The following is a 19,179-nucleotide window of genomic DNA, read 5'->3' as shown; positions in this document are numbered from 1 at the left end:
ACAAATGCCCCCTCTTAATTCCCATCGCCTACATCACCCATCCCCCCTTACCCACTACCCTGGTACCATACTGTTTTGATCACTAGAGCTTCATATATACTTCAAATCTGGGATCGTGATACCTCCAGCTTTGTTCTTCTTTCTCAAGATCGCTCTGACTATTCAGGTTCTTTTGTGGTGGTTCTATACAAATTTTAGAATTATTTGTTCTAGTTCTGTGAAAAATACTATTGGTGTTTTGATAGGAATTACATTAAATCCATAGATTGCTTTGGTGAGCATGGACATTTTAACAATATTAAATGCTCAGCTTTACCTTCTAATAGCAACAGATGAAACTCATAGGAACATAAAACTCATATGAACAAAAACTTTCAGGGATCCTCAAGATTTTTAAGATTATAAAAGTTGTAGATACCAAAACTTTTGAGAACTGTTGGTAGATGGGTTTTCTGAATTGACCCCATTTACTGTTAGGAATGACAAGCCCAAAACTTATATCCAAGCTCAAAACTATCTATGGAAATCATGTAAATATTTTTGTGACACATAAAATGAAGCGTATCCAAAGTTCTTAGAGAAGATAAAAATCTACAATAAGAGGGCTTAAGAGATCAAAAAAATGCAGCACATTGTATCAAGAAAAGAGATTAAAACAACCCATCACCTCTATTTAAATCAGATGAATGAACACACATAAAATGATAACATATCCTAGTTTTATACTTTGCTGCTAAAGAGAGTTCACTGTAGTTCACTGCAAACTTCAGGAAATGAGAAGATTCGATCAAGTATAAATTTTATTTTGTTTTCCTTTTACAAATGGAAGTGTTCAGAACTGAACTTTCGGTTCCTCATATCCTATACTAACACTCTTCAGTGCTTCCTCTGTGCACTGTATTTAACTAATGGGCAACCCTAATATTTATTAGCCCCCATATAAATTTCATATAAAAAAAATTTAGGGGCGCCTTGGTGGCTCAGTCGGTTTAAGCGTCTGACTTCAGCTCGGGTCATGATCTCCTGGTTTGTGAGTTCGAGCCCCGCGTCGGACTCTGTGCTGACAGCTTGGAGCCTGGAGCCTGCTTTGGATTCTGTGTCTCCCTCTCTCTCTGCCCCTCCCCCATTCGTGCTCTCTCTCTGTCTGAAAAATAAATAAGCATTAAAAATTTTTTTTAAATTTTAGCCTTCTAGGCTAACATTGAATAAATTTCTACATTTTTTTTAAATTTTTTTTTTCAACGTTTATTTATTTTTGGGACAGAGAGAGACAGAGCATGAACGGGGGAGGGGCAGAGAGAGAGGGAGACACAGAATCGGAAACAGGCTCCAGGCTCTGAGCCATCAGCCCAGAGCCTGACGCGGGGCTCGAACTCCCGGACCGCGAGATCGTGACCTGGCTGAAGTCGGACGCTTAACCGACTGCGCCACCCAGGCGCCCCTCTACATTTTTAAATGAAAGGCTTAAAGTAAATTTTGATAGAGTGAAAGATTCCAAAGGGAAAAAAGTGCAAAAAAATGCATTGACTAAGATTTTTTTGGTTTTCTTAGTTTTTTTTTCTTTTTCTTCTCTCTTTTGTTTTATATGTTAACAATGATTCAGTTTAACAGTGAAAATACCAATGACGATGGACAGCATGGCTCAGTATTGCCCTCCTTTAAGTTATTACAATTTCTTACAATCCTCTGAGAGAGAGAATCTCTCCATATATGACCATGGACTTTGGCCAGGAGGACCCTCAGTGCCGTGGCATCACAGAGAGCCCATTGGTTATGAAACAGTTGCTCTTACTATATAGGTCACTCACTGTCCTTCTGGATCAAGAACAATATGGCACCTTTAACACCTTACAGGGGACTTTTTCATGGCAGGGCTGGCAAATGGACTTGTCATTGACTCTCACTTGTGGTTTCTTAGCCGTAACAGCCACAGTCAAAACAACCAAAGTATTTCCCCTGCCAGCTGTGGTCTTGTGCCTGCATATCGTCACTGCCAGTACTTTGAAGTTCCTCACCGTCTCAGTATAGACTACCCCACCATTCACTTCTATTATTTCAGAACTGAATCATGGCAGTGTAGAGTTCTCAGCTGGCGTTACGGATGAAACAAGATCGGTGACAGTTTGTCATACCCAGTCGCCTCAGCATAGACAGTGAGATCAGTTCTCCTTATGCCCACTTTATTGCAAAGCAGGAGCACTGACTTGTTCTGAGATTTGCAGATTTATCCGCTGTGCTCTCAGCAGCTCCCATGCTCCTCTCCTCACCAGCAAGATGGATTCCATTAGTGGCTTGTTCATCCACTTCACTGGGAAATTTCACATTTCCTCCCAGAGTCTCCTTTTGTGTTTTACACGTTAAGCTCCCTCTGTTTTACCTCAGGGGAGGGCAGACACGAGCACAGCTTCTTGTAGGGTCTTGATCACGAGCAGCGAGCTGCCTTCTGAGCCGCTCCCCACAAGGCTAGGCCCTTCTGAGGTAGCCGCGGCAGCTTCTCAGAAAGGCCTGGAACATATTGCCCAGTTTGTACAGATGACCGCCCCGTAAAAACCAACCCTTTGACAACAAAAACAGCAAATGACACAGAAGCAAAAATTCTAAAATTAATACGTTTGCCTATATGGAAGATTCAAAGGCCTACTCGTAGATGTATCTGGGAGGTTGGTTGTTTTTTTGTTTGTTTTGAGCATAAAAAGGAACTGCCAGAAGGAAAACAGACAGAAACACCTAAGTACACACGAACATAGACCGGTTGCAAAGGAAGAAATATCAGACTGTTAAGTTACAAAACTAATGGATAAATACGAAGATGCAATCGACAGTTTGTATAGGACATAATGTGACTCAAAACATCTCTAGCTCATCCAGTTGGGATTATGGTGCGATGTAACATAAAGACATTTTCAGTTATTAAAAGATTTAGATGATGTATTACTCTTATTAACTTCATGAAAACAGCAGCAGCCACAACAGTAAACACAACACTCATAGACTGGGTAAAGAGAGACACATAGAAAATGCAGACACAGACAGAGACATAGAGGTCGGCAAGATGGAGGCATAGACATTGGCACAGGCCAACAGTCCAGGACTATGTAAAGGTCAAGGTACGTACAATAGCTGTCTGCGACATGAAAAGCTTAATGCTGTCCAAGAGTTAACACATACATGTGCACACACATGCATACAGTTCACACAGTAAAGGCAGGAAGAATAGAAAATAAGGAAGCATGAAATACCAAAACATAGAACAAAGCATAAGACAGTGAAATGAGATGAGAAAGACCAAATGTATTACTTTCAAACTTAAAAAAAAAACAAAAAACTTAAGTGTAAAAAAGATAAAAATTTCCTGCTAAAAGATAAATGTTATTAGTGTCAAATAACAAAACCCAGATATTGAATGTTTGCCATTTCCTTAAATGAAACACTCCAGAAAGTTAACATGAAACATGTCTTTGGAATGTAAGATGTTAATAATAGAAGAAGCTGGCGTTTGGTGGAGAGGAGCTCCTTGTATTATGCTTGTAATTTTTCTGTACATCCAAAATTGGTCTAAAATTACAAGTTTGTTAAAAAAAAAATAGAATTCTATATACTCCATTGCAATTTGCTATTGTTTTGTATATCAACATGCCGTAGAATGTTTTCCGGTATTAACACTTACAGAGTTATACGATCATTTGTAACACTTGCCGTAATTCCTTATGTGATGTTAGCTACACTTATTAAAAACGCTTTCTTGAATCTTGTGCCTCTGAAACAGCGTTGTGAGGAAATATCTAGCGCAAGCATTTTCTGCTCTGGTAGTTTGAAACGACACACATCAAAATGTCATAAGCGGCTACCAAAGGATGGAAAAGTGAAAGTAATGCTTATTTTCATGTTTGTAATTTCGTGTAGTTTCTCAATTTTTGTGTATTATTTTTTTTACCATCAAAAGGGTACAGGATAAATTCTTTTTTACAAACATATATACATGTGAGTTGTTTTGCTTATGAGGTGAAATATATAATAAAAGTGGTTATATTTATGTTGAAAGAGTAAAATAGGCAAGTGCTTGAGTCTCATAGAACATTGCACCAAATGTATTAAATAAACACTATGAGGAAGGTGACCTATACCTGTCAATCATTACGTGTCAGTTAATTCTGTGGGCCTCCAGGTAGTGGGCTTGGCAAACCATAACTACCTGAAAAGGCTGCAAAATGTATTTCATATCATTGATTTAATAAATACACACTGACATCGTTCTTTCAAGTGCTAAGAACATTCGTTACATTTGATGACATATGAAACCCTATATATAAAACACTTATAAAAACTCGAAAAGCTGAAGTCATAAAGGCCAAACTGCGACACATCAATAATAGCACTTTAACTGTTTTCCTATCCTATATGTAATTCATATTGTTTATTTATAAATGGGTTCAGAAGGTTTTTAAAATTTTTTTTAACATTTATTCATTTTCGAGAGACCGAGTGCGAGTGGGGGAGGGGCAGAGAGAGAGGGAGACACAGAATCCGAAGCAGGTTGCAGACTCTGAGCTGTCAGCACAGAGCCCAACTTGGGGCTTGAACCCACGAACTGTGACAGCATGACCTGAGCCGAAGTCGGACCCTTAACCCAACTGAGCCACTCAGGTGCCCCTGCAATACAGTATTGTCAACCATCGCCCCCATGCTGTGCATCAGATCTCAAGAACTTATCTTCCATGATAGAGACTTTGTACCCTTTGACCGACATCACCCTATTTCTCCTTCCTCCAGGTTTTTGGGAACCACTGTTCCATTCTCTGCCTCTGTAAGTTTGACTATTTTAGATTTCATATCTAAGTGAGATCATGCAGTATCTATTGGTCTTTTTGAAGTTAAATATAGATATGACCACAGTAGAACATAAATTGTCACAAGGGAAATTTTGAATGATTAACGAAGTTTATTTTCTTCTACCCCTCAAATTTCAATCAGCTCCAATTCCACACCTTCTCAGGTGACAGGAATGTCAATCTCAACATCCCAATATTTCCAACCCCACATATTGTATTGCGGGTCCCTAGGAGATGGATGGAGATGTGTGGTGAGGGATCTTATGGGAGTAGGGCTTCTACTATTTTCTAGTAGTGTATTATTTCAATATTTTCATAACCTGTATAATATTTCAGAAGTAGTTGAATATAAGCCCTGATTATTACCAGTCCTGTCCCTTAGGGAACTATATGAATTTGGAATAAGCAGCAGGAAAGACAGTGAGGTTAAAATTTGCTCAAAAAACCCTCAAATACATGGTAAAATAATATACAAGAAAGCTAAATGAGCAGCAAATGAGGGAAAATAAAATATCTATCCTGATGAACAACATCTTCTCTGATTGCCATTTGGAAACTACAAGACATATTTATATTTTCTAAAGTTTGGTTTTTATAAACTTTCTGAGAAGCCAACACATGTTTTTCAGTAGAAGGTTTTTATTTATTGCACAAGAACACAGAAAACCCTGACCTATGCAATCATGCTCTTTGTCTGTCTGGAACCCAAACTGACCAAGTGCTTAGCATACAGAACTCAGGCAACTAAAGGAAGGAAAAGCTGGAGAGTCCCGTAAAAAAATGTGGTGCTCATAAGAGAAGTTACTGCTGATTTGCCATCATTAATTCAGACATTTTCCTTTTGAAAGTTAGAAGCAACTTTAAGAAGTCAGAAAGTAGAAGAGTAGAAAAAGTCATGAAGTGGAAAATAATGGATGGCATTATCAAGAATAAGATTTACAATTGCCCATTTTTATACCTTCAGATCAGATTACTGAGACTCAGAAAGCTGACTCATACGAAAGTAACCCATAAATGACACCTCTCTAACAGTGAAAACCATCAGTCTCCCTGCTTTTTTTTTTTTAATGTTTATTTATTTTGGGGAGAGAGAGAGAGAGAGACAGTGTGAGCAGGAGAGGGGCAGAGAAAAAGGGAGACACAGAATCTGAAGCAGACTCCAGGCTCTGAGCTATCAGCACAGAGCCCCAGGTGGGGCTCAAACCCACGAACTGTGGGGCCTGAACCCACCAACCGTGAGATCATGACCTGAGCGGAAGTCAGACACTTAACCGACTGAGCTACCCAGGTGCCCCTCCCTGCTTCTAATATTCAGATACTGCCCTTTGACACAACCGAAGATTCTTGTAAGTCAATAAAAAATAAGCAACTTATCTATGAGGTCTCCACTATATACTTCAGTGGGGGTGAACTAAAGTCCGTTTTGTCACTGACATAAAGCCACCAATAAATCATGTACCCAGAAATACAGGGGACATTTCAAATAATGCTATCTATCACATACATTGTGTCGGAAGTCAGGATTCATAGCAGCGGATGAAAATGTCAGCAGGCAGTCAGCAAAAGGGGATGGGTTCAGAATATAATATTACCCTCACGCGCTGCACTATTCACTCAGACACACTATTTCTCAGAACGGTGTAAATGCTATATATTTGCTGCTTTGTGGATGTGGCTTTGTGAGGTGTCATCTCATGGTGTACCCTGAAAGTCAGCCTTAGAGCCGGCCACCAGTTTCACCACATTAGAGTGATGAAATAGTTCCTGTGACTTCTACTGCTTTATCCAAGCGCATCACCAAAGGGTGATGTGCCCCATCTAGAATATACCCACTCACACAAACCATTAGCCGTGGAGAAAAAATGGTTAGAATCTGAGTGTAGCCCCATTCATTCGTTTCATGGATTTTTAGGTCCCTGCAAACATCAGAATGTTTTCCTTATAAAAATAATTGTAAAGTTTATAGAGGCAAGCCTTTTTGTTATCACAGACACTTTCACGGAGTTGTCAATTTCTTTACACTTCCAGGGTGCTCCTACCTTAAGGGTAAACAACTGAGGCGTTCAGAGTGGCTTAAAAGAGTGAATGGCTGACTTCACGAGTCCCAGCTCTGACCCCTCAGGCGCCTGTGTGGCTCAGTAGGTTAACTGTCCGACTTCAGCTCAGGTCATGATCTGGCGGTTTGTGAGTTCGAGCCCCATATAGGGCTCTGTGCTGACAGTTGGGAGCCTGGAGCCTGCTTTGGATTCTGCTCTCTGCCCCTCCCCTGGTCTCTCTCTCTCAAAAATAAATAAACATAGATTTTTTTTTTTAAGGGGAAAAAAAAGAATTCTGACCACTCATTCCTATGTATGTAAACTTTTCTCTCTCATGACACTTCCATGGGACAAGAATATTGATATATGTTCCCCCTTAAAAATGCGGACATTATAATGCTTTGGAATGAAGCACTGGGACTTTAATCCATGCTCCATCACTTATTTACATAAATAGCTACATCCTGGGACCTCATCTTTAAAGTGGAGAAAACAGGGGCCTCTGGGTGGCTATTGGTTGAGTGAGATAATAAATATTATTAATAATATTTATTTATCTCTTATTATTTAATATTAAATAATATTTATCTCTTATTAATGTATGTATGGTTTAATTTCAAATTTACCCCTTTTCTACATCTGTGGCTTTCAATTTATGAAGTCAAGATCATCATTTTATACTTTGTATCTACTAGAAAATGTGTATGTCTTATCGGACAAAGGGCTAGTATCTAAAATCTATAAAGAGCTCACCAAACTCCACACCCGAAAAACAAATAACCCAGTGAAGAAATGGGCAAAAAACATGAATAGACACTTCTCTAAAGAAGACATCCAGATGGCCAACAGGCACATGAAAAGATGTTCAGCGTCGCTCCTTATCAGGGAAATACAAATCAAAACCACACTCAGGTATCACCTCACTCCAGTCAGAGTGGCCAAAATGAACAAATCAGGAGACTATAGATGCTGGAGAGGATGTGGAGAAACGGGAACCCTCTTGCACTGTTGGTGGGAATGCAAATTGGTGCAGCCGCTCTGGAAAGCAGTGTGGAGGTTCCTCAGAAAATTAAAAATAGACCTACCCTATGACCCAGCAATAGCACTGCTAGGAATTTATCCAAGGGATACAGGAGTGCTGATGCATAGGGGCACTTGTACCCCAATGTTCATAGCAGCACTCTCAACAATAACCAAATTATGGAAAGAGCCTAAATGTCCATCAACTGATGAATGGATAAAGAAATTGTGGTTTATATACACAATGGAATACTATGTGGCAATGAGAAAAAATGAAATATGGCCTTTTGTAGCAACGTGGATGGAACTGGAGAGTGTAATGCTAAGTGAAATAAGCCATACAGAGAAAGACAGATACCATATGGTTTCACTCTTATGTGGATCCTGAGAAACTTAACAGAAACCCATGGGGGAGGGGAAGGAAAAAAAAAAAAGAGGTTAGAGTGGGAGAGAGCCAAAGCATAAGAGACTGTTAAAAACTGAGAACAAACTGAGGGTTGATGGGGGGTGGGAGGGAGGGGAGGCTGGGTGATGGGTATTGAGGAGGACACCTTTTGGGATGAGCACTGGGTGTTGTATGGAAACCAATTTGTCAATAAATTTCATATATAAAAGAAAAAAAAGAAATGTGTATGTCTTTAGGATGCATGGATAAGCATTATAGGGAAATAAACTGGCAATTATAAATAGTTTCATGATTAGCATTGCTATTAATAGAATGAGTACTATTTATTAGTAATTCAATAGCTGATAAACTAACGCTAAGGAATTTTTTAAACAACAATACCCACAGCAATTAGAATAGTGAATAGCGCAAAATAATCATTCACTAATTTTGTATCAAATGAATGAGTGAATGAGTGAATGTGGGCATATTATTTCATTAGATCTCCAGAATGATGTTTAAGGAGTACATTAATCTGCGATGTTAATGAAGTTTTCTAAGTGACCCAAATTCACACTGTAAGTCACCGGGTTTTTTTGTTTGTTTGTTTGTTTGTTTTTGTTTTTTTTTTTTTTTTTGCAGTTGCCTATTGAACCATTCTCAAACAAGGGTTCCCTTCCCCGAGGAAGAGGGTTGCTGTAGATGGGTCCGCAGTAAAATCCCTGATTTGGGGCTGTTTCTCTAAGGTAGAGACATGTACTCTACAGGGTACTGGAAGTAGGTTCTCCCACATCCCTGTGAATTATTGGCCGTCTTTAAAGACTTTGTCTTTGAACACAGTCTGTACTCATTTCTGGTTTTCTTCTCAGTTAACAGAGAACACAACACAAAGTTACTTTGCTTCTATTTGCTATTGTTTCACAGGAATATACATCCCTCAGGAACTCACATGGGGGGGGGGGCAAGTGAGGCCCTGTAATTTGAGCCAAGGACCTCTCTCAAGCTCACTTATGAATGTCAGGTTAACTGATTCTGTTAAATGAGATTCAGTTTCTTAATGCAACTTTCAAGCATGTTTATTCAGTTAGGTTGGCAATCGTTCTTCCTGTCCGTATTTCCTGTCATGTGTATAAAGTAAAAGTATCAGTCATAGATTTTACTTTTTTCATTTGTGGTTCATCTAAAGGGGAAAGAACAAATTTGTGAAGCCATTTAATCTCATTATACAAAGTTGTTTTAAATTTGCAAATGGAAGATGATTTCATGCTATGCCAAGAGACATAAATTGGAATTCTTGTAAAGAGAAGATAAGAATTTCTACAAGCTCATGAAAATAGCTTTGCCATATTCCATCATTTTAACCAAGCTAAGGATGGGCTGAGCAGTAATGTAAGGCTTTGTCTCATCCACCATTCATGAGAGAGCTCCGGATGATTTATACGCATCATTATTGTTTGTGCTTGGCAGAGGAAGAAACGTATATTCAGCAAGTCCAAATAGGTATCTGAAGAATTTAAGGGAGAAATCTAAACTAAAATTTTGTACTCTTTTATTCCAATTGGGATTCTCATCAAATTATTTCACTTTTAAACTTTCTGTTATCTCTGACTCTGACACGTTTATCCTAAAATGCAAATTTTATTATCTCTCCTGCTGAACAACATCCGATGCTCGACTTTTTTTGTTGTTGTTGTTTTTTTAAGCGCTCACACCAAGGCTGTCTACAGTCTGACCACGACTTTTGTGATAAAACTAATGTCCCACTAAGCAATTTCTGGCTTGTTTGTTTCCCCCACACTTTGCATAGCTTTGCCTTCCTAAATGCTATTCTCCTTGATTCTTTCACTTTTGTTCCCCTCCTACTACATCATTAAAAATAACATTGGGCTCGAAGTCTTGATGCCTTTCAATTTTAGTTTCACAATTTGCAAAATGAAGTTGAAATTAACCTTTCCAAGTTGTTAGTAAGATCCAATGAGGCAGCGTGGAGGCAAGCACTTTATAAGTAATAAAGCCCTCTTGAACTGTAAGTTACATTTACTGGCTGTTACTCACATCACAGCACAAACCTTCCTTGTGGGTGGTTTCTCTGGTTGCTTTAGGTCGCACTGACGACAGTAATAATGAACGCTTCTGAATCACTTACTACATCCCTGACTAATGCTATGCCAGGCACCATTCTAACTGCTTCCGATATTTTAACTTGTTTATTCCTCACAACAGTCCTAAGAGGCAGGTTGTATTATCATCCTCTAACTTATAAGCGAAGAATCTGAGCCGCAAAGAAGTCAATAGTTTTATACATCTACTAAGTGGTGGACTTGAAATTGGAATTCAAGCCACCTAACGAGAATGCCTTATTCAGGACTGTAATGTTAGTATGATCTGTGCGCCTCCCCTGCCCCACTTTGCACATAAACACATGAGATTATTAATAGGATGCTGCAATTATACTGTTTGTCTACCCAGAAAGTTTATACATCCTTGAGAAAAAAAACCACATATTTCTTGTATGTTACCCATATGGCAGAGTGTGAAATATATGCACATCAGTTATTTCATAAAATTAACTAATCAGAGGAAGACACTGTCTGAGGATGAGTTCCCTGGGAAACTCGTTATGAGACAGAAATCTGAGTGTGGGAGGTTTATTGGGGAGCACAGTGGGGAACCTCTGTGGAGCGAAGGAAGAGAACTGGGTGGACGGAGAAGATTAATTGTAGTGCAATAACAACAAAGACTTTAGCAAATGCCAAAGAGGACTCCGGGTTGCTCCAATTGAGGCAACGGGGCTAGGACTTCGTAACCCTGCACCCATCAGTCATTAGAGATGGGCTTCCTGTGCCCGTTTTCTTGGGAAGTCTGTAACATGAAGCGAGGAAGTTTTCTCTGGCCAAAGGCAAGTGACTCAGTTCTAAGCCATCAGCTGCCAAGGCTCCCCGCAGCTGGGGTAATTAGTGTTTCCGACGGGGGCGGTGTGCCACAGTGTCCATTCCAGTTCATCTCTTGCACTCAGGGTGTTTTGTAAAATAAGTTTGCACCATCCAGAAATAGCTTCTTTAGAATTCTGGTTGGTCTCGTGGCTGGGAATCTCTCAAGATTAGAGAGGTAGACTGTTCTGCTGCTCTAAGCACTGAAACTGGTCTGAGGATTGCAACTGCCACTTATCCCCTTCTCCCATTCTACGTGCCTTTCACCCACAGTGGGCACGTCTTCCTCCCTGATACGGTGGCCCAAGTGCTCACAGCCGAAGGCTCTGACACTGACCACAATGCTCTTAGCAGACTCCAGATGCTGCGTTTGTTCTCTTAACCCTCAAAATCGAGCCCGGTTAGAGAGGACAGTGGATTACCTAGGCGTTAAACCTATTCCCTCCCCCGACTGTCAACAGACTTAGCTGAACCTGATGATCAAGGTCAATTACCACGGCCAGGGCAGTGACTCCTTTCTTTGCCTGCAGGTTTCATGGCACAAGAAGCCTGAAGGAACCAGGGGGCAGCTGTAGTTGAATGGCATCTTGCTGTGTTGTTCCTTGGTTGAAGCATTCTCGGTCTGGGAGGTAGAACTTCTGAACCTGCAAAGAGTGGCAAGGTAGGAAGTATGACATCCCCAAATGGCTCACTGGAAGCGATGATAATCTGGCCCTTCTGCTTCTACCTGTGTTTCAGAACTTGTGTATTCTAATTATTGGTGACACAATATCATAAGAGGGGTGTTGATTTATGTTGGACACGTTTTCCCAAAGGAGAACACCTTATCCTCACAGGGTATAATCTCCTAGCTACCCATCAGGTGGACCTTCAGCAAGCTGTTGCATTGCTTTCAGAGGCTAGAAGCTGATGGCTGATGTAGTGTGTGGTAAGAATGGTGGACCTCCTGGTTGTATGCTCCTGCTGCCCCTCCTTTGCTACATAAAGTGGGTTCTTTGGTCTGCTGAGATGTTTTATGGAATCCCACGGCGATAGAGAAGACACCTGGACCAGTAGTGCTGATTGAATCCCTGTGATCAGGAAAGGAAAACGCTATATCTCTCCCAAACAAAATAAGTCACTGCCCCTTTGAGGTTGGAAGGAGGTCCAAACTGATCTACTTGCCATAAAGAGACTTTTTTTTTAAATTTTTTAAATGTTTATTGGGTTTTGAGAGAGAGAGAGAGAGAGAGAGAGAGAGAGAGAGAGAGAGCATGAGTGGGGGAGGGGAAGAGAGACAGAGATACAGAATCTGAAGCAGGCTCCAGGCTCTGAGCTGTCAGCACAGAGCCCGATGCGAGGCTTGAACTCAAGAGCTGTGTGATCATGACCTAAGCCGAAGTCGGATGCTCAACCGACTGAGCCACCCAGGCTCCCCATGAAGAGATTTTTTTTAAATCTCTAAAAGTTCTGGGAATATAATAAAGGAGGTAGTCATGAAAATTAAAAATTGTAAGACATTGTGACTGGTGAACGAAGTTCATGTAAGGAAGAATTTATCACTTGGGTTTGAAGATTCAGAAAAGTAGAGGTTTATGAGATGGGAAATTTAATTGGTCAGTACTCTTGATGGAATGAACATTTATGCTGGGAAAATTAAGTCTCTTACATTTTCATACCTGACTTTGGGAATCCATCAGTACTAAAGGTTCTAGAATGTAAACATACTTAAATTAGTGCCAGGCACGTAGCTGAAGCCAATACAAACAGCCTCCATTTTCTTGGCTATTTCTGCAATACATTCCGCTAACAAATTCCTAGTATTAACTAGATTAACAAAACTGATATCAAATTATTGTTCCCCAAATTGAAAATAATTCATTCTTAAGATTGGAAATATGATTTGAGAGAAGCTGGTAATGAGAAGGGGCCAAGAAAGTCAACCTATTGAAGTAGAAATTTATTTTTGGCCCAGGATCATATTCTGTGTTGAGAAAATAATTTTTTTAATTTAATTTTGAACTTAAGATTTTGTTTTCTAATGTTTTGGTCTGAACTGGAATTTTTAAGATTCTATAGTAGTTGTAGGTGCTGAGTGCAATATGTTATCATGAGTATCCACCTCAGAAAAGTATAATTATATATCCAGAAAATTTAAGAAATACATAAAGCAAATTTAACAAACAAGAAAGAGACCAAGAACAAAACAAAACAAAAAAAATAGAAATCATCTTTTTTTTTTTTCAGTTTCTTATGTTCAATGAGATGTGTACATTTTTGTGTTCTTAAAAAATTGATCTATCCATTCGTCTGTCAATCGACACTTGGGCTGTTTTCATAATATGGCCATTGTAGAAAAGGCTGCCACCAACATCAGGGTGCATGTATCCCTTTGAACTAGTATTTTTGTATTGTTTCTGTAAATAACCTAGTAGTGCAACTGTTAGATCATAAGGTAGTTCTAGTGATGAGCAGGGGTGTTGCATGGATGTGTTGAATCGCTATATTGTGTACCTGGAACTAACATTACACTGAATGTTAACCAACTGGAATTTAAATGAAAACTTAAAAATACATATAAAAAATTGATTTATAATTTCTGTTAGAATAAGGTGTTAAAAATGCTTAATTAAATAATATATTGAGGCAGAAAGTATTGAGGAAAAATGAAACATAGGATTTCAAATAATACCAAATAAATGCATTAAGGTTATGTATATTATAATTTTTAGAATACATAAATTTAATTTTCAATGGCAAATTTTGAACAGGCAAGCTAAATTGCCATATTTTTAATTTATTGTTTAATTCAACATGGATGAAATTAAATACACATACTTGAAAATGGGGTGCCTGGGTGGCTCAGTCAGTTAAGCGTCAGACTTTGGCTCAGGGCATGATGCCATGGTTCGTGGGTTCAAGGCCCGCATCGGGCTCTGTGCTGAGCTAACAGCATTAGCCTGCTTCAGATTCTCTGTTTCCCTCTCTCTCTGCCTCTCCCCTACTCACACACTCTCTCTCTCTCAAAAATGAGTAAATAAACATTTAAAAAATACTTGAAAATGTAAAAATCAGATAATAGTGCATTTATAAGATTTTATATTGAAAATTAAACTTTATAAATAAAATACAGTTTTTGCATATGGACTTTTTCTTCATTTAATTTGTAAAATTATACAAGTAACACATGCTTGTTTCTGTAACTTGAAATTCCATATTCAGCAAATATGGAAATATACAAAAATAGTAATCTCTAATTCTATCTCATTGGAGTTAACTGTTTAATTAATATCTAGAAGATTTTCTCTATTTTCATGAACATGTACTCATTTTCTTTTGTCTTTCTTTCTGTTTAACTTTTCTGTTAAACTTTTCTGTTTAACTGTTTCTGTGAACTTTATTTTGTCCTTTCAGACATGTATATGTAATAATCAGAGTGCTGCACATGATGTATTTTTTAAGTCATGCCTTTTTAAAAACTACATAATATTCAGTAATATGAAACTACTACTAATTATTTAACCAATTCCAAACTGATGGAAAATTAGGCTGTGTCTCATTTGATGCCACTAGAAAAATTCATAATAAACACCTTTATAGATTGTGTAAAGTGAAAAGGCATTGAGTCTGTAGACATTCTTACCTACAAATACTCCTTAGTACAAAGAGTGAAAGAACAGAGAAGCTTCGTTTTGACTATTAATACCAGAATAGACATGAACAAGAACAATCTCTCCTTTGACAATCTAAAAATATCTGCAGAATAGAAATATAACCATAGTAATTATATACATTTGAGTGCATAGGGTCAGGTACTAGCCTGTTTTCCTAAAATCGTAAATATGGATAACACCGAGAAAGGAAAATCTGTTTAATTGGAGGTAAAAATTGTGGCAGGAAAAGGAAAAGAGGAAAGGGCACAAAATCTTATTTTATGACTGCTATTTATGCACCAGACACATTCCCATGTGAAGTTAGACTTCACAGCGACCTAGACAGGGTGGCCTCATCCATATTTGGGAGACGGGAAACCCCCCCCCCCGAGCACAGTTTCCAGTTATCACACGGGCTGTGAGTAGTAGAGGTAAGGTAGGAACCCAGTTCTGTCTGCCTTCTGAGCCTTCCTCTTCCACCGATTCTAAGACATCATTTGTGAAGGCCGATAAGGTTGTATTTAAGATTTATAGTTTCACATTAAGATGGGATGAACTTCCATCCCATTGCCCAGGGCAGTTCTGATTTATTCCTATGGTAATGTTTAATAATATCCTTTCCATTCTCAGAGTGTTGAAATGAAAAATGATCTATTTGCTTTATGTAAGGAGGACCACCCCAGGTAAAATCCCAAAGTGAGAGCACTCACCTAATGGGAGAGGAAAGAGAAGCCTCTGGCTGCTATCACAAGGGGAGAGTCAGGGGTGCTGAAAATGGAAGTTGGTCAAATTCTGTTCCCCTTCAGCAAACACGGGCCCTGCCTGGGCCTTTGGTTGAGAAGGGCTCTTACCTAAGCCCAAGAAGGACAAATTGCAGATTTTGGTTCTGGAGTCTCTAGACTGAGGCCGTGCCAGGGTGGCTCTCAGGAGTCTAGTGAAAGGGTGATACATTCACAAATAACTGTAAACCACAATAGACATGCTTTGTGAGAGAGAAATAAAGAGAATGTGTGCAAAAAGAGAACTTGTACACCACAGGTACCAAAAGACTTGGGAATTAAGATGAAATATTTGGTGAATATTAATGGTTTGGCAGGATTTTGAAGTAAGGAAAGGGAATGGGGGGTGCCTGGGGGGCTCAGTCAGTTGAGCATCCGACTTCGACTCAGGTCATGACCTCCCAGTTTGTGAGTTTGAGCCCCGCATCGGGCTCTGTGTGACAGCTCAGAGCCTGGAGACTGCTTCGGATTCTGTGTCTCCTCCTCTCTGCCCCTCCCATGCTCATGCTCTGTCTCTCTCTGTCTCTGTCTCTCAATAATAAATAAATGTTAAAAAAAATTAAAAAAAAAAAGGGGAATGGGATAAAGCACATTCATCTCCATCAAAGCGGGGTTGGGGGGAGATTACATTTCTAGCACCTACATCACAAAATGAATGTTATGAACAAACTGAAGATTTTACTGGGTATGGATACAAAAAGGATTTATCTCCCTGTGGGAATCCTGGACCAATCATATTTGCTTCTCCCTCAATTTGACTTCTCTGAGCCAGTATGTATCTTCCCCAGAATTGAAATACAGTACCAACTGCCTCAGGATAAATCTCACCACCTCATTTAATTAATAATGTTGCCAACGATTTCGCTGTGTTGTAAGGAAATTCCTGTATAAGTAATACAGCAATCTGGTTTTCTGAATACACTGGAAGAAGTAAAAGCATAATTTGACTACCAAGTAGTTAAAAATACTTTTGTTTTTTGTTCTGGTAAACAAAGTGAAAGGAGCTGCTCCTGCTCAATTAATTGCTTGAATTTCATCCTGCATGGGCTTCCCAGGTCTGATTGTAAGTACAACAGTGCCCTCTATGCCCCGTTCTCTGTACAGAATTCTAGAGTTCGAAAACAACACATAAATGATCAAGGGAACAAAACTCTAGTCTTGGATTTATGATTTCTGTCCTCTATACGAAGAATAATAAGAAAATTTCACTTATGTAGGCTTTAATCCAAAATACATATTCTCAATATTTTCTTTTAAAATAGCAGTATCTTCAGCGCTTTTCTAAGAAAGGACAGATGTCCGGCATAGCCGGACATATTTGCATATTACTTAAGGTTTTTCCAAAGGCGTATCTGAACTATGAGAGATCTTGGAATTTCTTTCTTTAACGATATGATCCCTAAAATATGTCACTGCTGTGGAATGAATGTCTCGGGAATAAAAGGCACAGCGTAAGGAATGCAGTCAATGATATCGCAGTAACATTGTAAGATGACAGATGTTAGCAACACTTGTGAGCACAGCACAGAATAGAGAAGTTGAATCACTACTTGTACTAATGTTACCTGAAACTAATGTTACATACTGTGTCAACTGTACCCAAATAAAAAAGATTATTAAGTTTGTCACTGCTAAGTACTAACGGAGCTGGATTTTCAGAAGTTCGTAAATTTGAAATGAGGATGTAAACAAACAAACAAACAATAACAACTCAGACTCTTTTTTTGGATGTGGTATTTCAACTTACTATTTAGTTCTAATCTCTGGTAGATTGAGGGAAAGTGATTTTAATTTTCGATCTGAGAGTTCACTCATTAAAAAAAAAACCCACAACAACCTGTTTTTAGCTTTTCAGTTGATAAGTATCCATGTTGTTGGGTGGAAGATGAGAGGCGATGTAGAAGGTGCAGTTTGTAAAACTATCTTCCAGTTGTAACAACTTGATTTTGACTGATAGTAGCAAGGACACTGGCTTATTTCAGCAAGATATTTTGTGTGAGGCTTAATGCATGATCATCAAAGCAGTTGGATCTATACAGTGAAGGTTCTGAACTGCTAAAATACCATTTGGTCAAGTTTTATTTGCATAGCGACTGGTTTCGAGATAAAATTTCTAATTGTGATTTATCTGAAAGGCCCAAGTGGGGGTAGGAGGAGATAATGCATAAAGAATTTGATATCTCCCATGGATTTTATAGAAGTTTGGAATTCAGATATTTTAGCAATCTTTCAATGATCCTTTTTGGGGGTGTGAAATAATTCTTAACTGGATTATTAGAACCACATATAAATGGTTTACCTCAGGTCTTTGATTTGTATTAAATTAGTGTGTTTTTTTAAATTTTTTAATGTTTATTTATTTTTGAGAGAGAGAGAGATAGAGTGCTAGTAGGGGAGGGGCAGAGAGAGGGAGACACAGAATCTGAAGCAGGCTCCAGGCTCTGAGCTGTCAGCACGGAGCCAGATGTGGGGCTTGAACTCACAAACCATGAGATCATGACCTGAGCTGGAGTCGGACGCCTAACTGACTGAGCCACCCAGGCACCCCAAAATTAGTGTGTTTTAACTAAAGTCTGATAACATACCATAGGTAAAGTTGGTAAATTTAGATAATCTAAGTAAATAATCAAATATCTAATATTCATTCTTGCTTTAATTATCTCATATTTAGCTTCAAAATAGTCTGTTATTTTTTAAAAGAATGTTTGGGTGTAAAAACCAAATTGACCTTATTTGACGTTAACCACACCTGCCCACTGATAAGGTTTTAAGGAAGGTTCTACTGCTCACCTGTAGACATTGTGCTTGATGTCAGCAAAGTTTCTAAGTAAAACAAATGGCAATTTACAAGTGCAAATTTGCACGATCCACGGTTTACCTCATAAAGCCAAAGGCACTTACATTTAGCCCCAGCATTTTTATTTATTTTTTATTTTTTTTTAATATATGAAATTTATTGTCAAATTGGTTTCCATACAACACCCAGTGCTCATCCCAAAAAGTGCCCTCCTCAATACCCATCACCCACCCTCCCCTCCCTCCCACCCCCCATCAACCCTCAGTTTGTTCTCAGTTTTTAACCGTCTCTTTTGCTTTGGCTCTCTCCCACTCTAACCTCTTTTTTTTTTTTTTTCCTTCCCCTCCCCCATGGGTTTCTGTTAAGTTTCTCAGGATCCACATAAGAGTGAAACCATATGGTATCTGTCTTTCTCTGTATGGCTTATTTCACTTAGCATCACACTCTCCAGTTCCATCCACGTTGCTACAAAAGGCCATATTTCATTTTTTCTCATTGCCACGTAGTATTCCATTGTGTATATAAACCACAATTTCTTTATCCATTCATCAGTTGATGGACATTTAGGCTCTTTCCATAATTTTAGCCCCAGCATTTTTAATACATGTTGAAACTGAAGGTTTATAAAAATCAAACTACAATCCCTCATGAAAACCAATAATTTAGTCTATATTTTTCTAGGCTGATAAAAAACATTGTAGCTGTTCTCCAAAATAGCTGTAATCCATCATGTGGAAATTGAAAGTTTCCAAGGGAAGATTGATTCAGCAT

At 38.8% G+C, this 19,179-nt stretch overlaps 1 protein-coding gene across 1 annotated transcript in view; it reads left to right on the top strand.

Moving 5' to 3' along the window:
• The first annotated feature begins 1,716 nt into the window (after positions 1 to 1,716).
• The window catches only part of LOC115527997 (glutamate decarboxylase 1-like), an 82,046-nt gene continuing 64,583 nt past the window's right edge, over positions 1,717 to 19,179 (top strand). The window contains 2 exon segments of the mRNA XM_030335800.1: positions 1,717 to 2,022; positions 2,383 to 2,526. Of these exon segments, the coding sequence (XP_030191660.1) occupies positions 1,717 to 2,022; positions 2,383 to 2,526 (450 nt within the window).

Source organism: Lynx canadensis, chromosome D3, assembly GCF_007474595.2.
Source record: "Lynx canadensis isolate LIC74 chromosome D3, mLynCan4.pri.v2, whole genome shotgun sequence".
NCBI lineage: Eukaryota > Metazoa > Chordata > Mammalia > Carnivora > Felidae > Lynx > Lynx canadensis.
This window is presented reverse-complemented; position numbering and strand designations above follow the sequence as displayed.